This window comes from Rhinatrema bivittatum, chromosome 3 (genome assembly GCF_901001135.1).
Source record: "Rhinatrema bivittatum chromosome 3, aRhiBiv1.1, whole genome shotgun sequence".
NCBI lineage: Eukaryota > Metazoa > Chordata > Amphibia > Gymnophiona > Rhinatrematidae > Rhinatrema > Rhinatrema bivittatum.
Genome location: NC_042617.1, coordinates 357,226,061 through 357,246,686, shown reverse-complemented (window position 1 = coordinate 357,246,686; position 20,626 = coordinate 357,226,061). Strand labels below are relative to the sequence as shown.

General features: G+C 45.8%; 1 protein-coding gene across 2 annotated transcripts in view; it reads right to left on the bottom strand.

Annotated features, from left to right (window-relative positions):
- MDN1 (midasin AAA ATPase 1) overlaps positions 1–20,626 on the bottom strand; it is a 765,271-nt gene that overhangs the window by 636,581 nt on the left and 108,064 nt on the right. For both annotated transcript variants that reach the window (XM_029595415.1, XM_029595414.1), the window contains exon 13: positions 17,072–17,184. In XM_029595415.1, coding sequence (XP_029451275.1) covers positions 17,072–17,184 — 113 coding nt within the window. The remainder of the gene's footprint in view (positions 1–17,071; positions 17,185–20,626) is intronic.

Genomic DNA, 20,626 nt, shown 5'->3' with positions numbered 1-20,626 from the left:
ATCCGGAGCCACCAGAACTAACTTGGGATGCTGTGCTATCTTTTGTAGCAATCTGCCGATCACTGGCCATGGGGGAACAGAGCAACTCTGTCCTTGGCCACGACTGTACAAAGACATTGTTCCCAAGATCTTTGGAGTCCCTCCTTCAACTGAAAAACCGCTGAACCTTTGTATTGACTCAGTTCACCATCAGATCCAGGAGGGGGAGACTACACCGAGAGACAATGAGCTGAAAGGCCATGTCTGTCAGCTCCCATTCTTCAGAATCTAAGGCATAATGGCTGAGATAATCTGCCTGGACATTGGCCACCCCTGCGATGTGAGCTGCCGATAGTGCATGAAGATGTTGCTCCAACCAGGGCAACAATTAGTCTATTTCCAGAAAAACACGTAGATTTGTGTATGCTACTGCAGTGGCATTGTCTGACATCACCTTCACTGCTCTTCTTATCCTGTCTACAAACCTTTGCCAATGCCAACCGAATTACTCAAGCCTCCAGTAGATTGATGGACCACAACATCTCTTCGGGAGACCACTGCCCTTGCGCTACCAGCCCCTGCGCAGTGGGCTCCCCAGCCCTGGAGACTCACATCTGTAGTAACTACTAACCAATTGGGAATCTTCAAGTCCACTCTTGGCAAAATGATCCCTCTTCATCCACCATAGCAACTTCTGCTTCACCACCACCAGAAGGGATAATTTTACCATGTACTCCTGAGATTGAGGATTCCATGAAGACAGCAATGTCCTCTGAAGGGGTCACATGAACCCTTGCCCATGGAACAACCTCCAGCATCACCACCATGGACCCCAATGTCTGCAGGTAATCCCAAACCAGACGAACCTTTGCCCTTAGAGCCCAAATCTGTCCCCAAAGCTTCTGGCTAGGAAGGAATACCTTGCCTTGAGCCATATTGAACCAGACTCCTAAATACTCCAGTGTTTGAGTAGGTTGAAGCTTGCTTTTGGCTAGATTTACTACATAACCTAGCTCCTGCAGCAGCTGAATCACCCTGTGAGACATATGGCTTTCCTCCACCAACTTGGCTCTGATCAACCAGTCATCTAGATACAGATGGACCAAGATGCCTTCCTTATGCAAGGCAGCTGCCACCACCATTACCTTTGAAAAGGTTCTTGGCGCCGTAGCCAATCCTAAAGACAATGCTTGAAACTAGTAACGCCGACTGAGTAATGCGAAGCACAGAAAGCATGGATGTTTCTCTTGTACAGGAATATGCAAATAGGCTTCCATCAGATCAAGAGACATGAAAAACTCAGTTTCCATTCTGAAGTTGGTCACCCCTAAGAACTTGACTCCCTTTTAAGTCCAAAATGGGGCAAAAAGTATCCTCAAGTACTACAAAATAAATTGAATAAATGACCCACACCTTCCTGTCCCATAGAAACAGGAATTATAACCTTCAATTCGAGTAACCACTGCAGAGTGGCTTGTATAGCAGCTATTTCTTCTGAACTGCATTAGGAAACCATAAAAGCATCTGAAGGAAACTGGCCAAACTCCAGGGCATAGCCATATCTCATCACATCCAGGACCTAACTGGTCTGAGGTAATATGGGTCCACCTTCGATAAAGTTGAGACATCCACTTATTTCCGGAATCAGAGGAAGGACTCCCAAATTCATGGCAAGGAATGGGAAGCTCCAAACTCAGAGATTCCATCCTTTCCAGTCTTCATGTGAAATGACAGACCTCCCAAAGGACCAACATTTCTGCGTTCCTGAACCTCTTGAGGAGCAAACATGAGAATCCCAAAAACGACCCCTAGAGAAAAAGAGGAGCACTGTCAACTTCCTATCCTCTGGCAAGTGCAAAATCTTGGAGTCTTCCCATTGATTCTCTATCTTTTCCAACTTTCCCCAAACAAAATGTGGCCCTGAAAGGCAACTTGGTCAAGTTTGACTTAGAAAGTGTTGGACGACCAGTTATGCAACCACAAGAAGAGTTGAGCTTTCACCACTGACTCCATTCTTCGAGCTGCAGTGCGTGCCAAATCATAGCCTGCATCTGCCAAAAAAGCCACTCCTGGCTCTAAGTAAGGACCATCTTCACCCAGCACCTCTTGGTTGTCCTAAGTCAAATGTAAACTCCATATGCTACCATAAAGCAGCAGACAGACACCTGCAAGTTCATGGCCATTGTCTCATAGGCTTGCTTCAACCTTTCTGTCCTGAGCATACTTCAAAGCCGCTGCACCTTCCACCAGATATCGTGGTTCTCTTGGTGACTGCATACACCAGGGCATCCATTTTCAGAAACCAAAGTTTCTCTCTCAGATAGAAACATAGAAAGAGACCAATTGGTCCATCTAGTCTGCCAAGCAAGCTTCCACACTTATTTTCCCATACTTATCTATTTCACCAATCACGAACTTCAGGGCTCTTGTTGGTAACCGTTTGATTCAAGTTTCCTGCCATCCCCTGTCATTGATGCAGAGAGTAATGTTTGATGCAACTCCAAGGTGAGCATAAGGCTTATGGTTAAGGGTTGTAACCGTCACATCAAGCAAGTTACCCCAATGCTTGATTACCCAGATTGCACAGATAGATGCCTTGTTGGATGATGTCTGAATGTAAATCCTGTTTTCCTCACTTCCCCCTACCGTTGAAGCAGATAGCAACGCTGTATATGCTTTCAAAGTGATGTATCAGGCTTAACTGGTTTAGGCTAGTAACCGCCGTAATAAGCAAGCTACCCCCACGTTTATTTGTTCACCCAGATTGTGAAGTTCAGTAAAAAGGAGGGAACCATACGCAGCATCACACCATCATCCGCAATCCTCAAGAAAGAATCTCTACATGAGAGCCTGTAGCTCCAAAATGTGTCTGGCTGAACAAATTGCCACCAGAAAAAACCATCTTCAAGGTGAGATCCTTCACTGACGCCCCTGTAAAGGCTCAAAAGGAGGACCACACAGCACCCATAGAACCAAGTTAAGGTCCCAATCCAGACACAACTTCCGAAGTGAAGGCTGTAAAAGCTTGACACCCCCCCCCCCCCCCCCCCTTCAGAAAGCGAACGACATCTGGATGAAAGGCCAAAGACCTCCCCCGCCACTTGCCTCTAAGGTATCCCAAGGCTATCACCTGAACCCAACGCAAATTACAGGCCAGTCCCTTTGCAAACCCTGCTGCAAAAAGGCCAAAATGTGAGGAAGATAACACCCACAACGGATCCAGACCTTCCTCCAAACACCAGGACTCAAATACCTTCCACACTCTGGTATATGGTGGCAATAACCAGCTCAGATAACCCTTTCATCCACAAGCATCGCCTCTCAAAAGCCAAGCCACAAGACAAAAGTGATCCGAAAAGATGAATCTGTGCCAAGCAACCCTCGTAGATGAGCCAACCTGAGAGGGCAATCTATTGCAAGATGTACCAGATCTACAATCTGTAAACGGCATGGCCACTTTGGAGCCATCAGAACCACCTTCCCTGGGTGACCCTCTATGTGATGTAAAACACGACCTATGAGAGGCTATGAAGGAAACACAGCAGGATCCCTTTCAGCCAAGGAAGAACCAGAGCATCCATCCCCTCAGATGGACCTGCGACTGAAGAACCAAACCGCCTTGGCATTGCCACACGACGCCATCAGATCCTGCTGCGGGTCGAAGGCCTCAAAGTATAAAGACCATTTCCCCGGGTCTAGCTGCTGCTTGAGGAAGTCTGTCTACACATTGTCTAGTCCTGAAACATGAGATTCTGCCATTCCTTCCAGATGCATTTCTGCCCAAGCAAATTCCCAAGCCTCCAGGGCCACCACACAGCTTCCTTGATGTACACCATGTCACACTGAGAAGATTCTTGCCATCTTCCCAAGAACCTGAGGAAGGAACGACTCCTCCACTCTGCGCACCACCCTCGTTTCCAGGCGATTGATAGACCAGGACAATTTCACTAGCACCCACAGACATTGCACCATATGTCTATGACAGACCGCCGCCACCCCCCCCCCCACCTCTTGAGGCTAGCATCGGTGATTACCACCACCCAGTCTGTAATCTCCAAGTCCATTCACTTTTCCAAACTGTGGCAATACAGCCACCATATGAGAGACTGGATCTGGATTCCTCCTGCAGAGGTAAGAGAAGATGATACTCCGACCACAGATCCCAGTGGGATAAAAGCACCTTCTGCATTGGATGCATGAGGGCTGTTAAGTGCTAACGCACTCTTAAGGCGCTTCTCCACAGACACAAGGATACCACACCAAAATTTTGGATAAACAAATTTTTTTTTTTTTAATTGTATATCAATAAGCAATACAGGTAACCTTGGGAGGAAATGGAGGGCACGGCTTCTCTGGCCAGACGCTCAGGAGAAGCACTAATCTCTGTGCCTTTCTCCGTACATCAGTGAAGTCTTCTTTTTATAGGTAAAACAGAGTCTCAATCCCTAAATTGCATGAACCTATGGGAGTATCACTTACACAGTTTTCATGTCAAAACAAGATGAATTAGTGTTGTCTAGATGGTACCTCACGCCCTCTAAATTACACAAAATTTATCCCAGTCAGGGGGCACAATGTTGGAGACAATTTGGACAAGAGGGTACTTTTCTTCATATTTGGTGGTCATGTCCCAAAATTGTGCTGTACTGGCAACAGATTCAGACAATGATAACACAGATGTTGAGCATTAATGTTTCCCTGCGACCGGAGGTCTATTTACTATCTGCTTACCCGGCCACCTGGACAGTGTCGAAACGGACACTATCCACCAAGTACTCAGTGCAGCTAGGCAGGAGCTAGCAGCACACTGGAAAACAAAGCGGTTGCCAACAGTTATTACAGTCTCACATAGACTTTGGCAAATGCATTATGGTATTATTTAAGAGCTCAGCAACAAGATAAGATGGAGAAGCATGTATTAATTTGGGAACCTTTCCTCTATTGGTATAAGGCTTATTAAGGTGCCTTGGGTTCATGGAATTAGGGAATATATTTCTGACTGATCTAAGAAATTTCTTTACCAGAACCCCATGAAGTAGGGAGGGGTGGGCTACCTAGGGATATGTATCAGGAGCGGGGTGAGGCTAAACCCCATAGATATGAAGCTTTGGAACATACTTCAGAATGGGAGACAATTTGCACCATAAAAGGGGGGGGGGGGGGGGGGGGGGGGGGGAAGAGGAAGGGAGTAAAGGGGTGGTAGGGAGGAAAATGGGTATGGGGGGAAGACACTGGCACCATTGTAAGATGTACAAAGTTTATTGCAACTTGTTTATGTATCATATTAATGTTCAAAGTCTTTGGAATGTTTATATTGACTGTGCCAATAAAAAAACTTAAATAAAAAAAACGAAAAAAACAAGATGAATTAGACCAATATTACCCTGATCCCCCTCCCAAATTGGGGCCCACTTGCCTTCTTGTTAGTCCTTTGTCCTGTTATTTTCTTCACTCCCAGAGAGATCTCCAAGACTTAAGCTGTTGGAATATTAGCCTGAGGTTCTGACCTTTTCCCTCTGCTCATTGTGACCCCATTACCATCCATCATACGTTTTGGACAGCTCCAGCTACTGTCCAGACGTCTCCTGGAATTTATCCAAATTAGGGTCAATAGGGCATTTAAGGTTCCCATGGCCAGAACTGCAAGCAGGCCAAGGCAGCAGAGGATTCTGGGTCAATCAGTCTCCATGCTGGTCTCAAACTCAGGCACACAGAGGAAATTGCCAAGGCACCAAATCTAGTGTGGATGCCATGAAGCCAGCAACTGCAAATAATCCCAGATCCTGGGCACAGCAAGGTGTAGTAAATGAGTCACTTACCAGCCAATCTGGGTGTTGAACTGTGTACCCAAGTATTCCAAAGATTGGGTGGGTACTAGAGGACATCACCAGATTTATCACCCAACCCAGCAACTGCAATGTTTCCATGACCTGAATCGACTGAGCATTCCTCCTCCAACTTAGCCTGAATGAGCCAGTTGTCCAGGTAAGGATGAACTAGAATTCCTTCCCTTCTGAGGGCTACCGCCACTACTACCATCACCTTCATGAATGTCTGTGGTGCTTGTGCCAGCCTGAAAGGGAGAACTGGAATTGCTGCCGTAATACCATGAACCTCAAACATCTGATGTTCCACTCATAAGGGATATGCAGATCGGCTTCTGTCAGGTGCAATAGCACTAAAAACTCCCCCTGCGGACTAATACAGTCTGCAATGTTTGCATACGAAAGCACAAAACCCGCAACGACAGACTGACCTTCAGAAGACCCAGAACAGGGGAAAAAAAATAGAGTACCTCTCTAGTCCCTACTCTGCTGATGGGACTGGAACAATAGTGTCCATCCTTTGCAACCGATGTGTGTCCCAAACTGCCTCTCACTTGCTTCGAGACTAGCAATGAGACTCCAGGAAGGCTTCTCTGGCTGGGCATGAAAATTCTAAAGCATTAGAACATAAGAAATTGCCATGCTGGGTCAGACCAAGGGTTCATCAAGCCCAGCATCCTGTTTCCAACAGAGGCCAAACCAGGCCACAAGAACCTGGCAATTACCGAAACATTAAGATCATCCCATGCTACCGATGCAATTAATAGCAGTGGCTATTCCCTAAGTAAACTTGATTAATAGCCGTTAATGGACTTCTCCTCCAAGAACTTATCCAAACCTTTTTTGAACACAGCTACACTAACTTCACTAACCACATCCTCTGGCAACAAATTCCAGAGCTTAATTGTGCGTTGAGTGAAAAAGAATTTTCTCTGATTAGTCTTAAATGTGCAACTTGCTAACTTCATTGAAAGCCCCCTAGTCCTATTATTCAAAAGTGTAAATAACCGATTCCCATCTACTCGTTCAAGACCTCTCAAGATCTTAAACACCTCTATCCCACCTCAGCCGTCTCTCCTCCAAGCTGAACAGCCCTAACCTCTTCAGCCTTTCCTCATAGGGGAGCTCTTCCATCCTCTATCATTTTGGTTGCCCTTCTCTGTACCTTCTCCATCGCAACTATATCTTTTTTGAGATATGGTGACCAGAACTGTACACAGTACTGAAGGTGCGGTCTCACCATGGAGCGATACAGAGCCATTATGACATTTTCCGTCATAAAACAAATGTTGCTTACCTGTAACAAGTGTTCTCACAGGACAGCAGGATGTTAGTCCTCACATATGGGTGACATCATCAGGATGGAGCCCAAACACGGAAAACTTGTCAAAGTTTCCAGAACTTTGACTGGCCCCTACTGGGCATGCCCAGCATGGCACTAACCCTGCAGCCAACAGGGGTTACCCTTCAGTCTTATTTGATAGCTACAGGCAGTGCCGAAAAAATAAAACAAAACGTTACGAACCCAACACCGCAGGGCGGCGGGCGGGTTTCGTGAGGACTAACATCCTGCTGTCCTGTGAGAGCACCTGTTACAGGTAAGCAACATTTGCTTTCTCACAGCAACGGCATGCAACAGGCACAACAACTGGGGTGAAATTTGGTAGAGGGCATCCTGAACCCGACCGGGCAGGCGGAAGGTTGTTGGTACGTCACGTTGGAAATAGGTTACGCAGGACAGATTGGCCGAAGATGGAATCTTGTCTTCCGGCTTTGTCTAGGCAATAGTGGGCTGCGAAAGTGTGGAGAGAACTCCAGGTGGCAGCCCTGCAAATGTTAGGAAGTGGCACCGATCGTAGGTGTGCTACTGAAGTCGCCATGGCCCTCACAGAGTGTGCTTTAACACGGTCTTGAAAAGGAATGCCTGCTTGCTGATAGCAAAAAGATATGCAGTCCGCTAACCAGGAGGAGAGAGTCTGCTTACCCACAGGTTGCCCTAGTTTGTTGGGGTGGAAAGAGACGAATAACTGAGTGCTCTTCCTGTGGGCAACTGTACGGTCTAGGTAGAAAGCTAGAGCCCGTTTACAGTCAAGGGTATGCAGAGCCTGTTCCCCTGGGTTGGAATGGGGCCTGGGAAAGAAGATAGGTAGTTTGATGGATTGTAAAACTCCGAAACTACCTTAGGCAAAAACTTAGGGTGAGTGCGGAGTATCGCCTGGTCCTGCAGGAGTTTAGTGTAAGGCGGATAGGTAACTAGGGCCTGTAACTCACTAAACCTGTGAGCTGAAGTGATAGCCAAAAGGAAAATCACTTTCCATGTGAGATATTTTAGGTCACAGGAGTGAAGAGGTTCGAAGGGTGGTTTCATGAGCCGCCCGAGAACCAGATTAAGGTCCCAAGAAGGGGGCCGGAGGATGTAAAGGTGGCTTGATATGGAGCAAGCCTTTCAGAAAACGTGTTACGAGGGGTTGTACCGATATAGGGACATACCAGACACCTTTATGGAAAGCGGCTACCGCACTAACATGCATTGTGATGGAAGAGGTCTTTAGACCTGATTCCGATAAATGCCAGAGATAGTCCAAAAACCTTGGGATTAGACAGGAAAAGGGATCAAGGGATTGCAAAGAACACCATGATGTGTACCTTTTCCATTTATAGGAATAAGATTTTCTTGTGGAAGGCTTTCGTGAAGCAATCAGGACACAAGAAACCGAATCTGAAAGGTTAAGTGGTTGAAGAATTAACCTTTCAACATCCATGGCGTCAGGGACAAGGCTTGAACATTGGGATGGCGTAGACATCCGTTCTGAATGATCAGAAGCGGGTGCGTTCCCAAGAGAATGTGCTTGCGAATGGAGAGATCCTGGAGTATGAGAAACCACACTTGGTGTGGCCAGTGAGGTGCTATTAGGATCATGGGTTCCCTTGTCCTGACGGAGCTTCACGAGAGTCTTCGAGAGAAGAGGAAGTGGAGGGAATGCATAAAGCAAACCGGCTGCCCACGAGAGGGAGAATGCATCTCTGGGCTGAGAGCACTCGCTGTGAATGAGGGAGCAGTAATTGTCCAACTTGCAGTTCTGAGGGGACGCAAAGAGGTCTATTTGGGGTTGACCCCATTGCTGGAAGATGGAGTTCGCCACCGAGGGATTGAGCGACCACTCGTGCGGTTGGAAGACACGACTCAGTTTGTCTGCCAAGACATTGTGCACTCCCGGCAAGTAGGTGGCCCTGAGGTACATCGAATGGGAGAGAGCTTCCGCCCAAATCTGTGCAGCTTCCTGACACAGAAGGAAGGAGCTTGTGCCTCCCTGCTTGTTGATGTACCACATGGGCACCTGGTTTGTCCGTCTGAATAAGGATGACGTGATTTGATAGGCAATCCTGAAAAGCTCTGAGAGCATATCGCATCGCTCGAAGCTCCAGGAAATTTATCTGGTGTTTGGCTTCCTCTGGAGACCAAATCCTTGTGACTGCAGATCGTTCACATGAGCTCCCCAGCCAAGGTTGGAAGCATCGGTGGTGAGAATGAGTTGAGGATCTGGCAGGTGAAAAGGCAGTCCCTGGAGGAGATTGTTCTGATCTTTCCCCCAGGTGAGAGACAGACGGAGTGCGTCAGTGATGTGGACAATGGTTGACAGAGGCTGAGTCGCTTGAATCCATTGTGACCTCAGAGTCCAATGCATGACTCATGGCCAGGCGGGCCATTGGTGTGAGATGGACTGAGGATGCCATGTGTCCGAGAAGGACAAGGAATTGTCTAGCTGTTGCTGTATACTGAGACTGCAACTGATGAGCGAGAGACACGAGGGTTTGCACTCGTTGTTGAGGTAGGAAGGCTTTTGCCTGTAAGGTGTCCAAGTCTGCCCCAATGAATGATAATGTTTGAGATGGAACAAAATAAGATTTTTCGTAATTGACGAGAAATCTTAGAGAAATTAGTGTGTAGGGTCAAATCCAGGGACGATTTGAGCAGCTTGCTGGGTTGGGGCCCTGATTAACCAGACGTCTAGATAGGGGTAGACGTGAACACACCTTCTTTCCGGAGAAAGGCTGCGACAAGCACGAGACATTTGGTAAAGACTCGTGGTGCCGATGCTAGGCCGAATGGAAGCACTCGGTACTGATAGTGCTTTGGGCCTACTAAAAACCTGCGGTACTTGCGATGAGCTGGAGCTATCGCAATGTGGGTGTACGCGTCCTGGAGGTCCAGAGAGCAAAGCCAGTCTCCTCTTTGTAGAAGAAGTAGAAGCGAGCCCAGGGTTACCATCTTGAACTTTTCCCGCTGGAGGTACTTGTTGAGGGCACGTAGGTCCAGAATTGGACGAAGCCCCCCGGATTTTTGGGGGAACAAAAAGTACCGGGAATAGAACCCTAGGCCTTGTTGTGAAAGAGGGACGGGTTCTATTGCTCTTAACTGGAGAAGTAGGGAAACCTCCTGCTCCAGAGGGACAGAGTGGTCGGTTACTCTCCACGCTCGTAGAGAAGGTGATTCCGGTGGAAAAGCAAGAAAGTTCAGGTGGTAACACTGAGCAATGATTGCTAGCACCCACTGTTCGGTTGTGATTGATTGCCACATGCCGTGAAAGTGGCACAATCGACCTCCCACTAGTATGGCTGGCAGAGGGATCAGGCCGCTGCTCTCCAAGGGAACGTCAAAAACCTGAAGCAGGCCCCGGCTGGGGAGCTGCTTGTGGCTTTTGCTTCCGGGGCTGGCGGGGCTGAGATTTCTGATAAGACCTCGTAACTCAGGACCTTGTTGGTGGAGGATAGTACTTCCTTGGGCGGAAGAATGACTTCTTAGAGTCCTTCTTGAAGGGCTGTCTAGAAGGGAAGTCAGAAAGTATCGATGAGAGCTGTTTGAGGGTCTCATGATGGCCCTTTAATTCAGCCACTATTTGCTGAATCTGTTCACCGAACAGATCATCTCCTATACAGAGCAGGTCAGAGAGCCTGTCTTGTACTTCTGGGCGAAGGTCATAACACTTGAGCCAGGCCCAGCGTCTTGCCAAAATGGCAGTTGCAAACACTCTAGTGGAGGTGTCGAAGATATCGTAAGCTGTTCTTATCTCATGCTTTCCTGCCTCAAACCCCTTGTTGACAAGGGTTTGAAGATGTTCTTGAAATTGGTCAGGCAGGGTTTCAGAGAAGTCCTGTATTTGCTTGAAAATGACCCTGTTTGTATTGGTTCATATACAGCTGGTAAGAAGCAATCCTGGAGATAAGCATGGCCCCTTGGAACACTCGTCGACCAATATTGTCGAGGAACTTGTGTTCCTTGACAGGAGGGGTAGAGGAGTGTGGTTTCGTCCTTTGCTTTCTTTTGAGCCGATTCCACCACAACTGAGTGGTGGTCAAGCTGAGATTTTTGAAAGCCAAGGGCTGACTGTACCAGATAAGTAGTGTCAGCCTTTGTGTACAGGGGCAATGGATCCAGGGTTTTCCCAGTTCTTTTTGAGGAGGTCAAGAAGAACTTGATGAATGGGAATAGAAGTGATCACTTTAGGGGCATCCAGGAACTGGAGAAGCTCCATCATCTGGGGCCTATCATCTTGCTCCGTCTGAAGCTGGAAAGGGACCAATTCTGACATTTCCTTCACAAAATGAAAGAGAGGTCTTCTGGAGGAGAACGCTTTCTACTTTCAGTAGGAGAGGGAGGTGAAGGTAAGTCATCGGTGTCTGTGGAAGTATCATCACCCCAGGTGTCATAAGAATCAGTAGGCTGACCTGTAGGACGAGAAGGGGGTTGGATACCCGAAGGGCCCGGCTGAGGCTCCGAGAAAACTGAAGGAATCACTGGGGGCACCGTGGACACCCTGGGGGCATCGGTGCCGGCATCGATGGTGCCGATGTGCGTAACCGCTCCCGATGAATGAATCGGTGGCGAGGGACTACATGGCATCGATGGCTGAGGCAATACCCCCGAAGGAGGAATGCGAAACTGTGTTTCTCCTCTTGATGAAGCTGTCATCGGGGAGTGCACCAGGGCCATCGGAGACCCGGGCATTACCGGTGGAAGGGCAGTCATGAGCGCCTCCATCCGGGATAGCAGCGGTGCCAGCGCTGCTGGAATCGGGTCGGTGACCGGTTCCACTCTCGATGCCGGAGCGACCTGGAGTCGTTGCATCGCCTTGTCGATGGCCTCCTGGACCAGCCGGTCCAGTTCTTCCCGGAGACCTGGGGAAATCAGCTCCGGCTCCGTGACGGAAGAGGGAGGCTGAGGCACAGTCGGAGGGACCACCTTTACAGCGGAATCGCGACTCCCAAACCCCGATCGGGTGAGGGTGTCCTCGATGTCCCGGTCGCAGGAGTGGGCAGTGCCGTTCCTGGACGGGGCTTCTTCGATGGTGGCGAGGTCGATGATTTTGCTCCCTCGACGGTCCGAGACTTACGATGCCGATGGCGATGTTTCTCCCTTCGATCCCCTCGATCTTGAGGGGGAGAAACGGGAATCGATGGCCGTGAAGATGTCGATGGCGGGCGGTCACCGGACGGTTGTCGATGGTGGTGCGACTTCGACGGTGCCGGTTCCGATGACGTCGATGCGATGGACAGCGTCAGGGTGTGAGCACGGAAAAGGAGTCCCATCTTCTCCATTCTGGCTTTGCTAACTTTAGGTTTCATAAGGGCACATTTGGTGCAAGTCAGGACATCATGCTCACAGCCTAAACACATTACACAGACTCTATGAGGGTCTGTGATAGACATGCTGCGAGTACAGTCCGGGCACAGACAAAAACCCGACGCCATGGCCATAGAAAAAAAATCGAGCCGCGGTACGGTCGACGGCCAGTAGGCCGCGAAGGCCAAACTCGACGGTAATCGACGAAAAATGGTGAAAAAAGTACCGGAGAAATGTTAGAGGAGGGACCCCTGTGGGGCAAAATAATTTTAAATAAGTCCGTGAGGAAAATTCCTGTCGGGAATGTGTTCAGAGCTCCTAAACCGCGAGGCTACTGCTGCGCGGAAAAAAGAAGACTGAAGGGGGACCCCTGCTGGCTGCAGGGTTAGTGCCATGCTGGGCATGCCCAGTAGGGGCCAGTCAAAGTTCTGGAAACTTTGACAGTTTTCCCGTGATTGGGCTCCATCCTGATGATGTCACCCATATGTGAGGGCTACCATCCTGCTTGTCCTGTGAGAATAACCATTCCCTTCCTAATAATTCCTAACATTTGTTTGCTTTTTTCACTGCCGCAGCACACTGAGCTGACGATTTTAAAGTATTATCCACTATGATACCTAGATCTTTTTCCTGGGTGGTAGCTCCTAATATGGAACCTAACATCGTCTAACTACAGCAAGGATTATTTTTCCCTATATACAACACCTTGCACTTGTCCACATTAAATTTCATCTGCCATTTGGATGCCCAATCTTCCAGTCTTGCAAGGTCATCCTGTAATGTATCACAATCCGCTTGTGATTTAACTACTCTGAATAATTTTGTATCATCCGCAAATTTGATAACCTCACTCGTCGTATTCCTTTCCAGATCATTTATATATATATATATATATATTGAAAAGCACCAGCCCAAGAACAGATCCCTGAGGCACTCCACTGTTTAACCTTTTCCACTGAGAAAATTGACCATTTAATCCTACTCTGTTTCCTGTCTTTTAACCAGTTTGTAATCCACAAAAGGGCTGGGACTACCACATCCTCCTTAGATTTAGTTTTGTAAAGTTTATTTTGTAAAATTTTTAACCCGCACTCTACAATTTTGCCCGAGGCGGCTTACATGGTTAAAACATTCATAAGAAGACATTAACAGGAATGAATTGCACAATAAAAACCAAAGAAAAATAAGTATATCGATGCCCTGGATATAGATGACATCTAAAAGGTACAATATTTTGAATGCTCTCCATGGCTCCATGAACTGAAAGATGTCCATTTTGTTTCTGGTCTCATCGTCAGTCTGTAAAATAAAACGAATGGCCTCAAATTTACTGATTCAACAAAACTTGAGGAGAGATATTCAGAAGGGGACCTGTTGACTTCAGAGGGGTCACTGTATCTATAGCCATACCGCCATGAGTACTCAAACCAATTTCCCCTGGTCCATCTGAGTTGAGGACTCCTGAAGTGCCAGATTCTCTCAGCCAAGGTCTCCATGGGAGATGCACTTGGGTATTCACAGAAACTTCTTTTCCCAAAAATCTGGAGATCAGCTACAGGACAGTGGGAATGGACCTTGATCCCCCTCAGAGAATTGGCATCAGCCTCAGCATCTTACAGCCTGGCAACCAAAGGGAATCAAGCAACAGCAGGAAAATAGTTGGAGCCTGCCCCGATGACACACCACTGAGACCCTGCAGTGCCTTTTCTAAGGCCTGTTGATCTTCTTAATTAATGCCTACTCAAAGATAGTCAATGCTAACACAGACTAGAAGAGCAGGAAGAGTGGCCACATTCTCCTCGGAAACGGGAGATGTATTGGCAGTGAACACCAGAACCACTGGAGGCTGTCACAAGTCTCAAGTCCCAGGATTTGTTTGGTTCTCCTAGTCACAGAACCACTTAGTGAAGTTCTCAGCAGACACCAGACCGTCCCCACTCCCGACATCGATGGAGACGGATGCAGATGCTTTTTTGGCTTCCCTTGATAACCAGCATCATAACTGCTCAAAAAGAGGTGGAACCCAACACTTTCTTTGAGCAGGAAGAGCCAGACAATGGCCTGTCTCCAGGTTTCCTATTGGCCACCAGCACAGAGATCAGACTGTGCTTTTGATGCCAAACATACCACCTCTTCCAAGGCTGCTTCCCTCAATGTTGATGCTGGTGGATAAGTCTTCCAGTACCCAAAATGTTCTCCATCAGTTCAATCAGGATAAGTGGCTCTTCTGGATTATGGTTGTGCATTTTGACACCCATGGACATCATGCCATGACCCGAGGCACAGGATGCATCATGGGGATTCGTGAGACTGATAGAGACAGTCCTAAAGCACTGGGGGCATCACTGGAACCTGCTAGACATGTATGACCAAAAAAGAAGGAAAGCAACATCAAGTTTAATGGTGGTGATGGAAGTGGGAGGTGGGGGGAGCAGGAACAGCACACGGAACCAAAATGAGAACAAAAACTAACATCTGAAAAATGTGCCTAGGGAATTATTAGGTAACAAAATCATGGGGCCCTGCAACAACCAATCCTGCTGACCAGAAATACCCAAAGGCCTAAAAGCAGGAGGAGCGAGGTGGAAAAAAAAAAAAAAAAAAGCAGCATGACCTGAGGGTTCTTCTGGGAAAATTAAAAAAAAAAAAAACCTGAAATGGGCCTCATGTGGTCATATGGCATGACATGCGCATGTGTAGTGAGGCACAATAAAACCTCTAGGAACTTTGACATGAGTTTTCCAGGTCGGGCTCCAAATGTCACCCATTTGTAAGGACTGTCATTAGGCTTGTCCGTGGAGAAAGAAAACGTATTGGTGAGAGGGCAGGAAAAGTATGGAAAGAAGAAATGCTGAAAGAAGGGAAGGATTGAGAGGAGAAATCTGGAGTGTGGAAGGAGAAAGGAGGGAAGAAAAGGATAAGCAGAGAACAGATGTGCTGGTGGGAGGCAGGAAGAAAGAGGAAAATGCTGGCAATGGTTTTAAAATGTTACTTTACCCTTCTGCAAGTTTAGTGACATCTGCTCTAGGATCCTAACCTTCTGACACCAGACCTAATTTCTATCCAAACAAGGCTTAAATTGGCAGACAAAAAAGGAAGTGTGTGTGAGTGTGTGTGGGGGTGGGGGGGGGTGGGGGGGGGGGGACTGGCAGGGCCAGGGTCAGGTGTGACTTGTGCAAGAGGGTGGGATCAGAGTCAGATGTGAACTCCATACTCCTGGGGGAATTCTGCGCAAAAAAAATGTTTAATTCTGCAAACTTTATATTGGTCAAAATAACAATTTACATGACAGTCTAAATAATTACATTTTAAATTGCAGAAATTACTTAGAGATGCAGAATTTTAAATATCTTGAGCAGAATTTCCCTAGAAATTCACTGTAAGAGTGCCCTTCCACTCGCTCTCCCTACTCCCCTGGCCACTTTGCCGTCTCAGGCCCCAACTCCTCCACCTGGCCAGTTTCTCTCTCCTCCACCTCTAAGCTCAATCCCTTCCACTCTATCACCAGTCCCAGAGTTTGACCCCATTCTCAGTACTGCCCCTCACACAGGCTCCCTCTGTCCCTCCTCACACACATGAGCTCCCAATCTCACACACACACACTCCTTCACAGTCTCCTCATATATGCTCCCTCTTCTCTGGCAGCCACACAAGCGTAACCCCCCCTTCACCTCCCATGCTCTCTCACGCCCTCCTGCTCATCCCCTGCTCTCTCCCCTCTCTCACACACACATTCACTCTCACCAGGGCCTTCATCTTCGCCACGAGTGGAGCGCGTCCCGAGGCACATGGGGGCCTTCATCTTCTCACACACAGATCACAGCATACCTCTGCCAAATTCTGCGCAGCAAATGGTAATTCTAGAACTGATATACACTGCCGGCTTTGCTCTGCTTTCTCAAATCCCAGAAAGGTAGCAAACACTATTCTGGGTTTTTGTCAGAAATTAAGCCCTCCGTAACAGACAGAGAAGGGGATTGAATTAGCATAAGGCCAAGTTTGAACCCTTGACAATTAGCACTACTGCTCACAAGTTTCAAACTTGTGCTAATTAAAACCCTTTTGAGCCTGTTCTTTGCTCTGCAGTGTCTGCTTCAATTTCACCGCTTCCCCTTCTGCTCCATGCAATACAGGAGGTGGCGGCAGGGAAGGGGGACTGGATTAGGAAGCAGAGTAGCTGTTTTCTTCTGTGTGCTCCAGGCTCAACTTCTCCTCCTCCTCTTCCCAGCAGACTGCCTGGAGGGGAAGGGCTGAAGCACAACACCCCTGCTACTTTGCCTCTTAAGCCTGAAAAGAGCCAAAACTGCATTCCAGACTGTTCCCACCACAAATTAAGCCCTGCCACCAAAACATACACAAATACCAAGAAAAATTAATCTAATTTTTTCTACCAATTTTTCTCCTATTTTAGTTCTGGTTCTAACAAAACACTTAGAAAATCCCAGAAAAACTGAAATAGGATAACTGAAAACAAAGATCCCTATACCTGATTCCCACTTTCAAGACCAAGTAACACACCTTGAAGTGTAGATCAGTGACCAAAGGACAACAGTCTTCTCACGGTACCCTTATGTTTGACAGCAGTGCTGAAGCCCCACCACCACGATGAACCGGGGCAGCTTCAAGTGGCACTCGGAAGACTTACCTTTTTATGAGAAGGGTCTCAGTCTGCTTCCGAAGGACCTCTACTCTTCCTGCAGTGACTTCCAGCTCTCCTATGGTAAGGGCAGGCTTGTAAAGCAGGCAGTAATACTCGGCCTGTGGAAAGTCATTACAGAGCCCGAACACATCAGCTTGTTAGCACTCTGTTTATATTATTACGCCACAAGACTGTCAAATTATAGCTAGTCTCTTTAACAGCGTCAACTAGAGATTGAGGATAGAAAAGTACTAAAGAGAATCAAATATTTTTTACTTGATACTATTAAATTGCAAGACTCACAAAACAGAGAACACACTTGTATAATACATGAAATTAAATAGGAACCCACAGAGTAACTAAGAGACCATCATATTAAAGGAACATGATGAACTAAAGGCAGCTCTCCTATAAGTTTTTACCTTCATCAGCTACAATTGGATCTGTTGTCTATAGCATTTTAATTGCAATATAAATTTCCTTAAAAAAAAAGAAAAAGGTATTCTTCCAACTATTTGATATCGATGACTACATTTTGGAACTACACATTATAGGTGAACATGTGAAATTGCATGGCAAAATCACAATGCCTCTAGTTCAACATGGATTTAGGAATTACTTTCTTCTTGTATGCTGACGACATACAGTTCTATATTCCATTTGCCAAATCATTGGAGAATACAGGATCCACACTTTGAACCTATATGAAAGCAATACAGCAGGAGCTATCAAAACTCAAAGTAACATTAAATCCTAAAAAGACAGATCATTTGGCTAAGCAGAAATGCATCGATAGTTAGACCACCAGCACTAGACCTGGGTAATTTTCAAATTACTCCCTCAAATCAAGTACAAGATTTAGGTATCCAACTAGATGAGAACCTTACGATGAAAAACACAATAAATTAATACATACAGGCTACACCGAGTTGCGCATATTACTTCGGTTAAAACTAACAACCTTTGAGGACTTCCATACTGCATTGCAAACTAATCTCAAACCGAGACTACTGTAACTCATTCGGTCTTCCTGCAAATATCCTAAAACCATTAACATTATTACAAAACGCATCTGGCAATACTTTTTAGGAACTAGGAAATTTTATCACATTACACCCTCGCTGATTTCTCTACATTGGCAGCCAGTACAATCACGAATCTACTTTAAAGTAATAACATTAATACTCAAAATCATTCGTTCCAGTAACATTGGCATAATCAGCATAATATTACAACCATACACACCTCAGCTAACAGCAAGATCTCAAAATATTGTGGGAACATTCAAAACTATTGACTGTTCCCACAATTTGGAGCACACATCTGTCATAAATAAGAGATCATGTGTTTTCCATTGCAGGCCCAAAACTTTGAAATTCTCTACCTGAAATGCTATGTTTGATACCATATAGAGACTTAAATGTGAGCTAAAAACATGGCTATTTAAAAAATGCTTATGACCTAACTTAAAATAATCAGAATACAGAGAATGAGACAAAATCTATTGAATCATGAGGTATAAATTTAACGAGGGAATATAATAACCTCAACACAACATATTATTAGGTGAAATCTGTTGTATTATAATATGTTCTGTATTTGGCGTTATGTCCTAGATCTTTAGTTAATATGTAATGGAATATTTCATTTTATGACTGTTTATAAATATTACCTCTGTAACCCATCTTTATTTGTTGATACATAGCTATAAATGTTACTTCTGTAAACATTGTGATCTTTACATGGAACGGTATACAAAATAAATAAAAATAAATAAATGTTCCTTAGATGATCTCAATTGGTTACTCTGGGTGGTTCCTGTACCTTCATTAAATATAGTGCTCCATCATCAACTCTACTTGAAATTAACATTTTTCACAATTATTCAGCAGCTAAATAAAATATATATCAAGGGGAGGGAACACAGACAACTTGATATTTAAACGGATCTGTCTGGGTAATTTTTCCATTTACCAGACAAAACCAGAGACATTTTTCCCCCACTGGCTAAAATTGTGTCTGGGTAATGAGCCAAGTAAAAAGATAGGGAGGGAGGCATTCCAGAGATGTGGTTAAAATTTTAGCTAGCAAGCACCAATATTCACTGCAACCCGAGCTAAAGTTAAACTAGGTAGAATCTGATCAGAAAAATGTCTGTCCTAAAGTTACCCAGATAAGGTTAACCAGGTATATTTAGCAGAACACTGTTCTGGATATGTTCTTTTGAATATGCAGGTCAAGTTATCTGAGTAACTTCACTGGGACAATGACTGAAGAGGAAGAAGATGGAGGAGATAAGGAGAGAGAGAACAAGAGACAAAAAGATGACAGACTAGGAAACAAAGGCTAGGTGAGGCTGAGAAATAAGATGGGGGAAAGAACATGGGGGGAAAAAAACAAAAACTGAGGCAGAGAAGTAAGACTGGGGATTGGGAGGCAAGAGTGAGAAAGAAGAAAGCTGAAAAGGAGATGGCATAAGAGAAGAACTACTGCACGAATACAAAACGAGAAAAGGAAATGAGATGAAGTAAAGATGAAATGGCAAAATAGAAAGCCAAAGAGATAGTTTAGAAAAACTGAAGAAAGTGCTAAATTGGAGCCAGATACAAAGATAGGAAAAAATTTTCTTCATCTTAAAAAAAAAAAAAAATGTTCATTGTTCACATTCTAATATTCTACATGGTTTTATGGCACTGAATCAGATTAAGTTTGGAAAATCATCCCAGAATGGTGTATGACCCAAATATGTACACACCTCACCCTCCTGGCAGCTAACAGCCAAAACTCTCAGAGTCATCTGGCACAAACAAAAGTGAAAAAATATGTTTTAAGAAATAAATGCTCTTGGCATACAGTCTCGACCTTTGCTCTTAAAGGTCAGATGGGGATTTGTGTGATTGGAAAGAGGCTAACCCTGCACACTGGGTGCCACTACCAGTTGTGAAAACTTGAGTATTCTTTTAGTACTGCACAAAATGGTTTTATTTACCAAGTATTTTGTAAAGCAAATTTATTTACCAAGCAGTTATGTAAAGCAAATTTGCTTAACATAAACTGTAATTTTCCGTAGATAGAGTGACTTAGCCATTATATGTGGGTTTAGTCATCCAGCGGCAATGAATGGACTCATCTCTATTAAGACTTGATTGTCAGTTTGACTCAAGATATTCTTCCCCTGAAGAAAGTGTGGGAAGGTCATTAGAGCATATCACATCATTCTGAGTTTCAGCAGATTGATCTGATAATGGCTTTCCTCAAGAGATCAAGTGCCCTAGGTCTAAAAGGATCCTGTGTGGACACCCCACCTCTTTGTGATGGCATCTGTTGCTAGGGTTGAGGGGGGGGGGGGAGCATGAAGTGGAGATCTATCCATCAGTGCTACTCCCATTTCATGTCTCCAGATACCTGAAGTATGGTTGACAGCAGTTGAGTTAGATCCCATTGACTGAGCAGATTCCACTGTAGGCAACAGATGTGAAGGCAAGAGAGTGGGCGCACACGTGTGGCAAGAAAAATCTGTTGGGTTCTCAACTGCTGAATGGTGAGCAGCATGAAAATAAG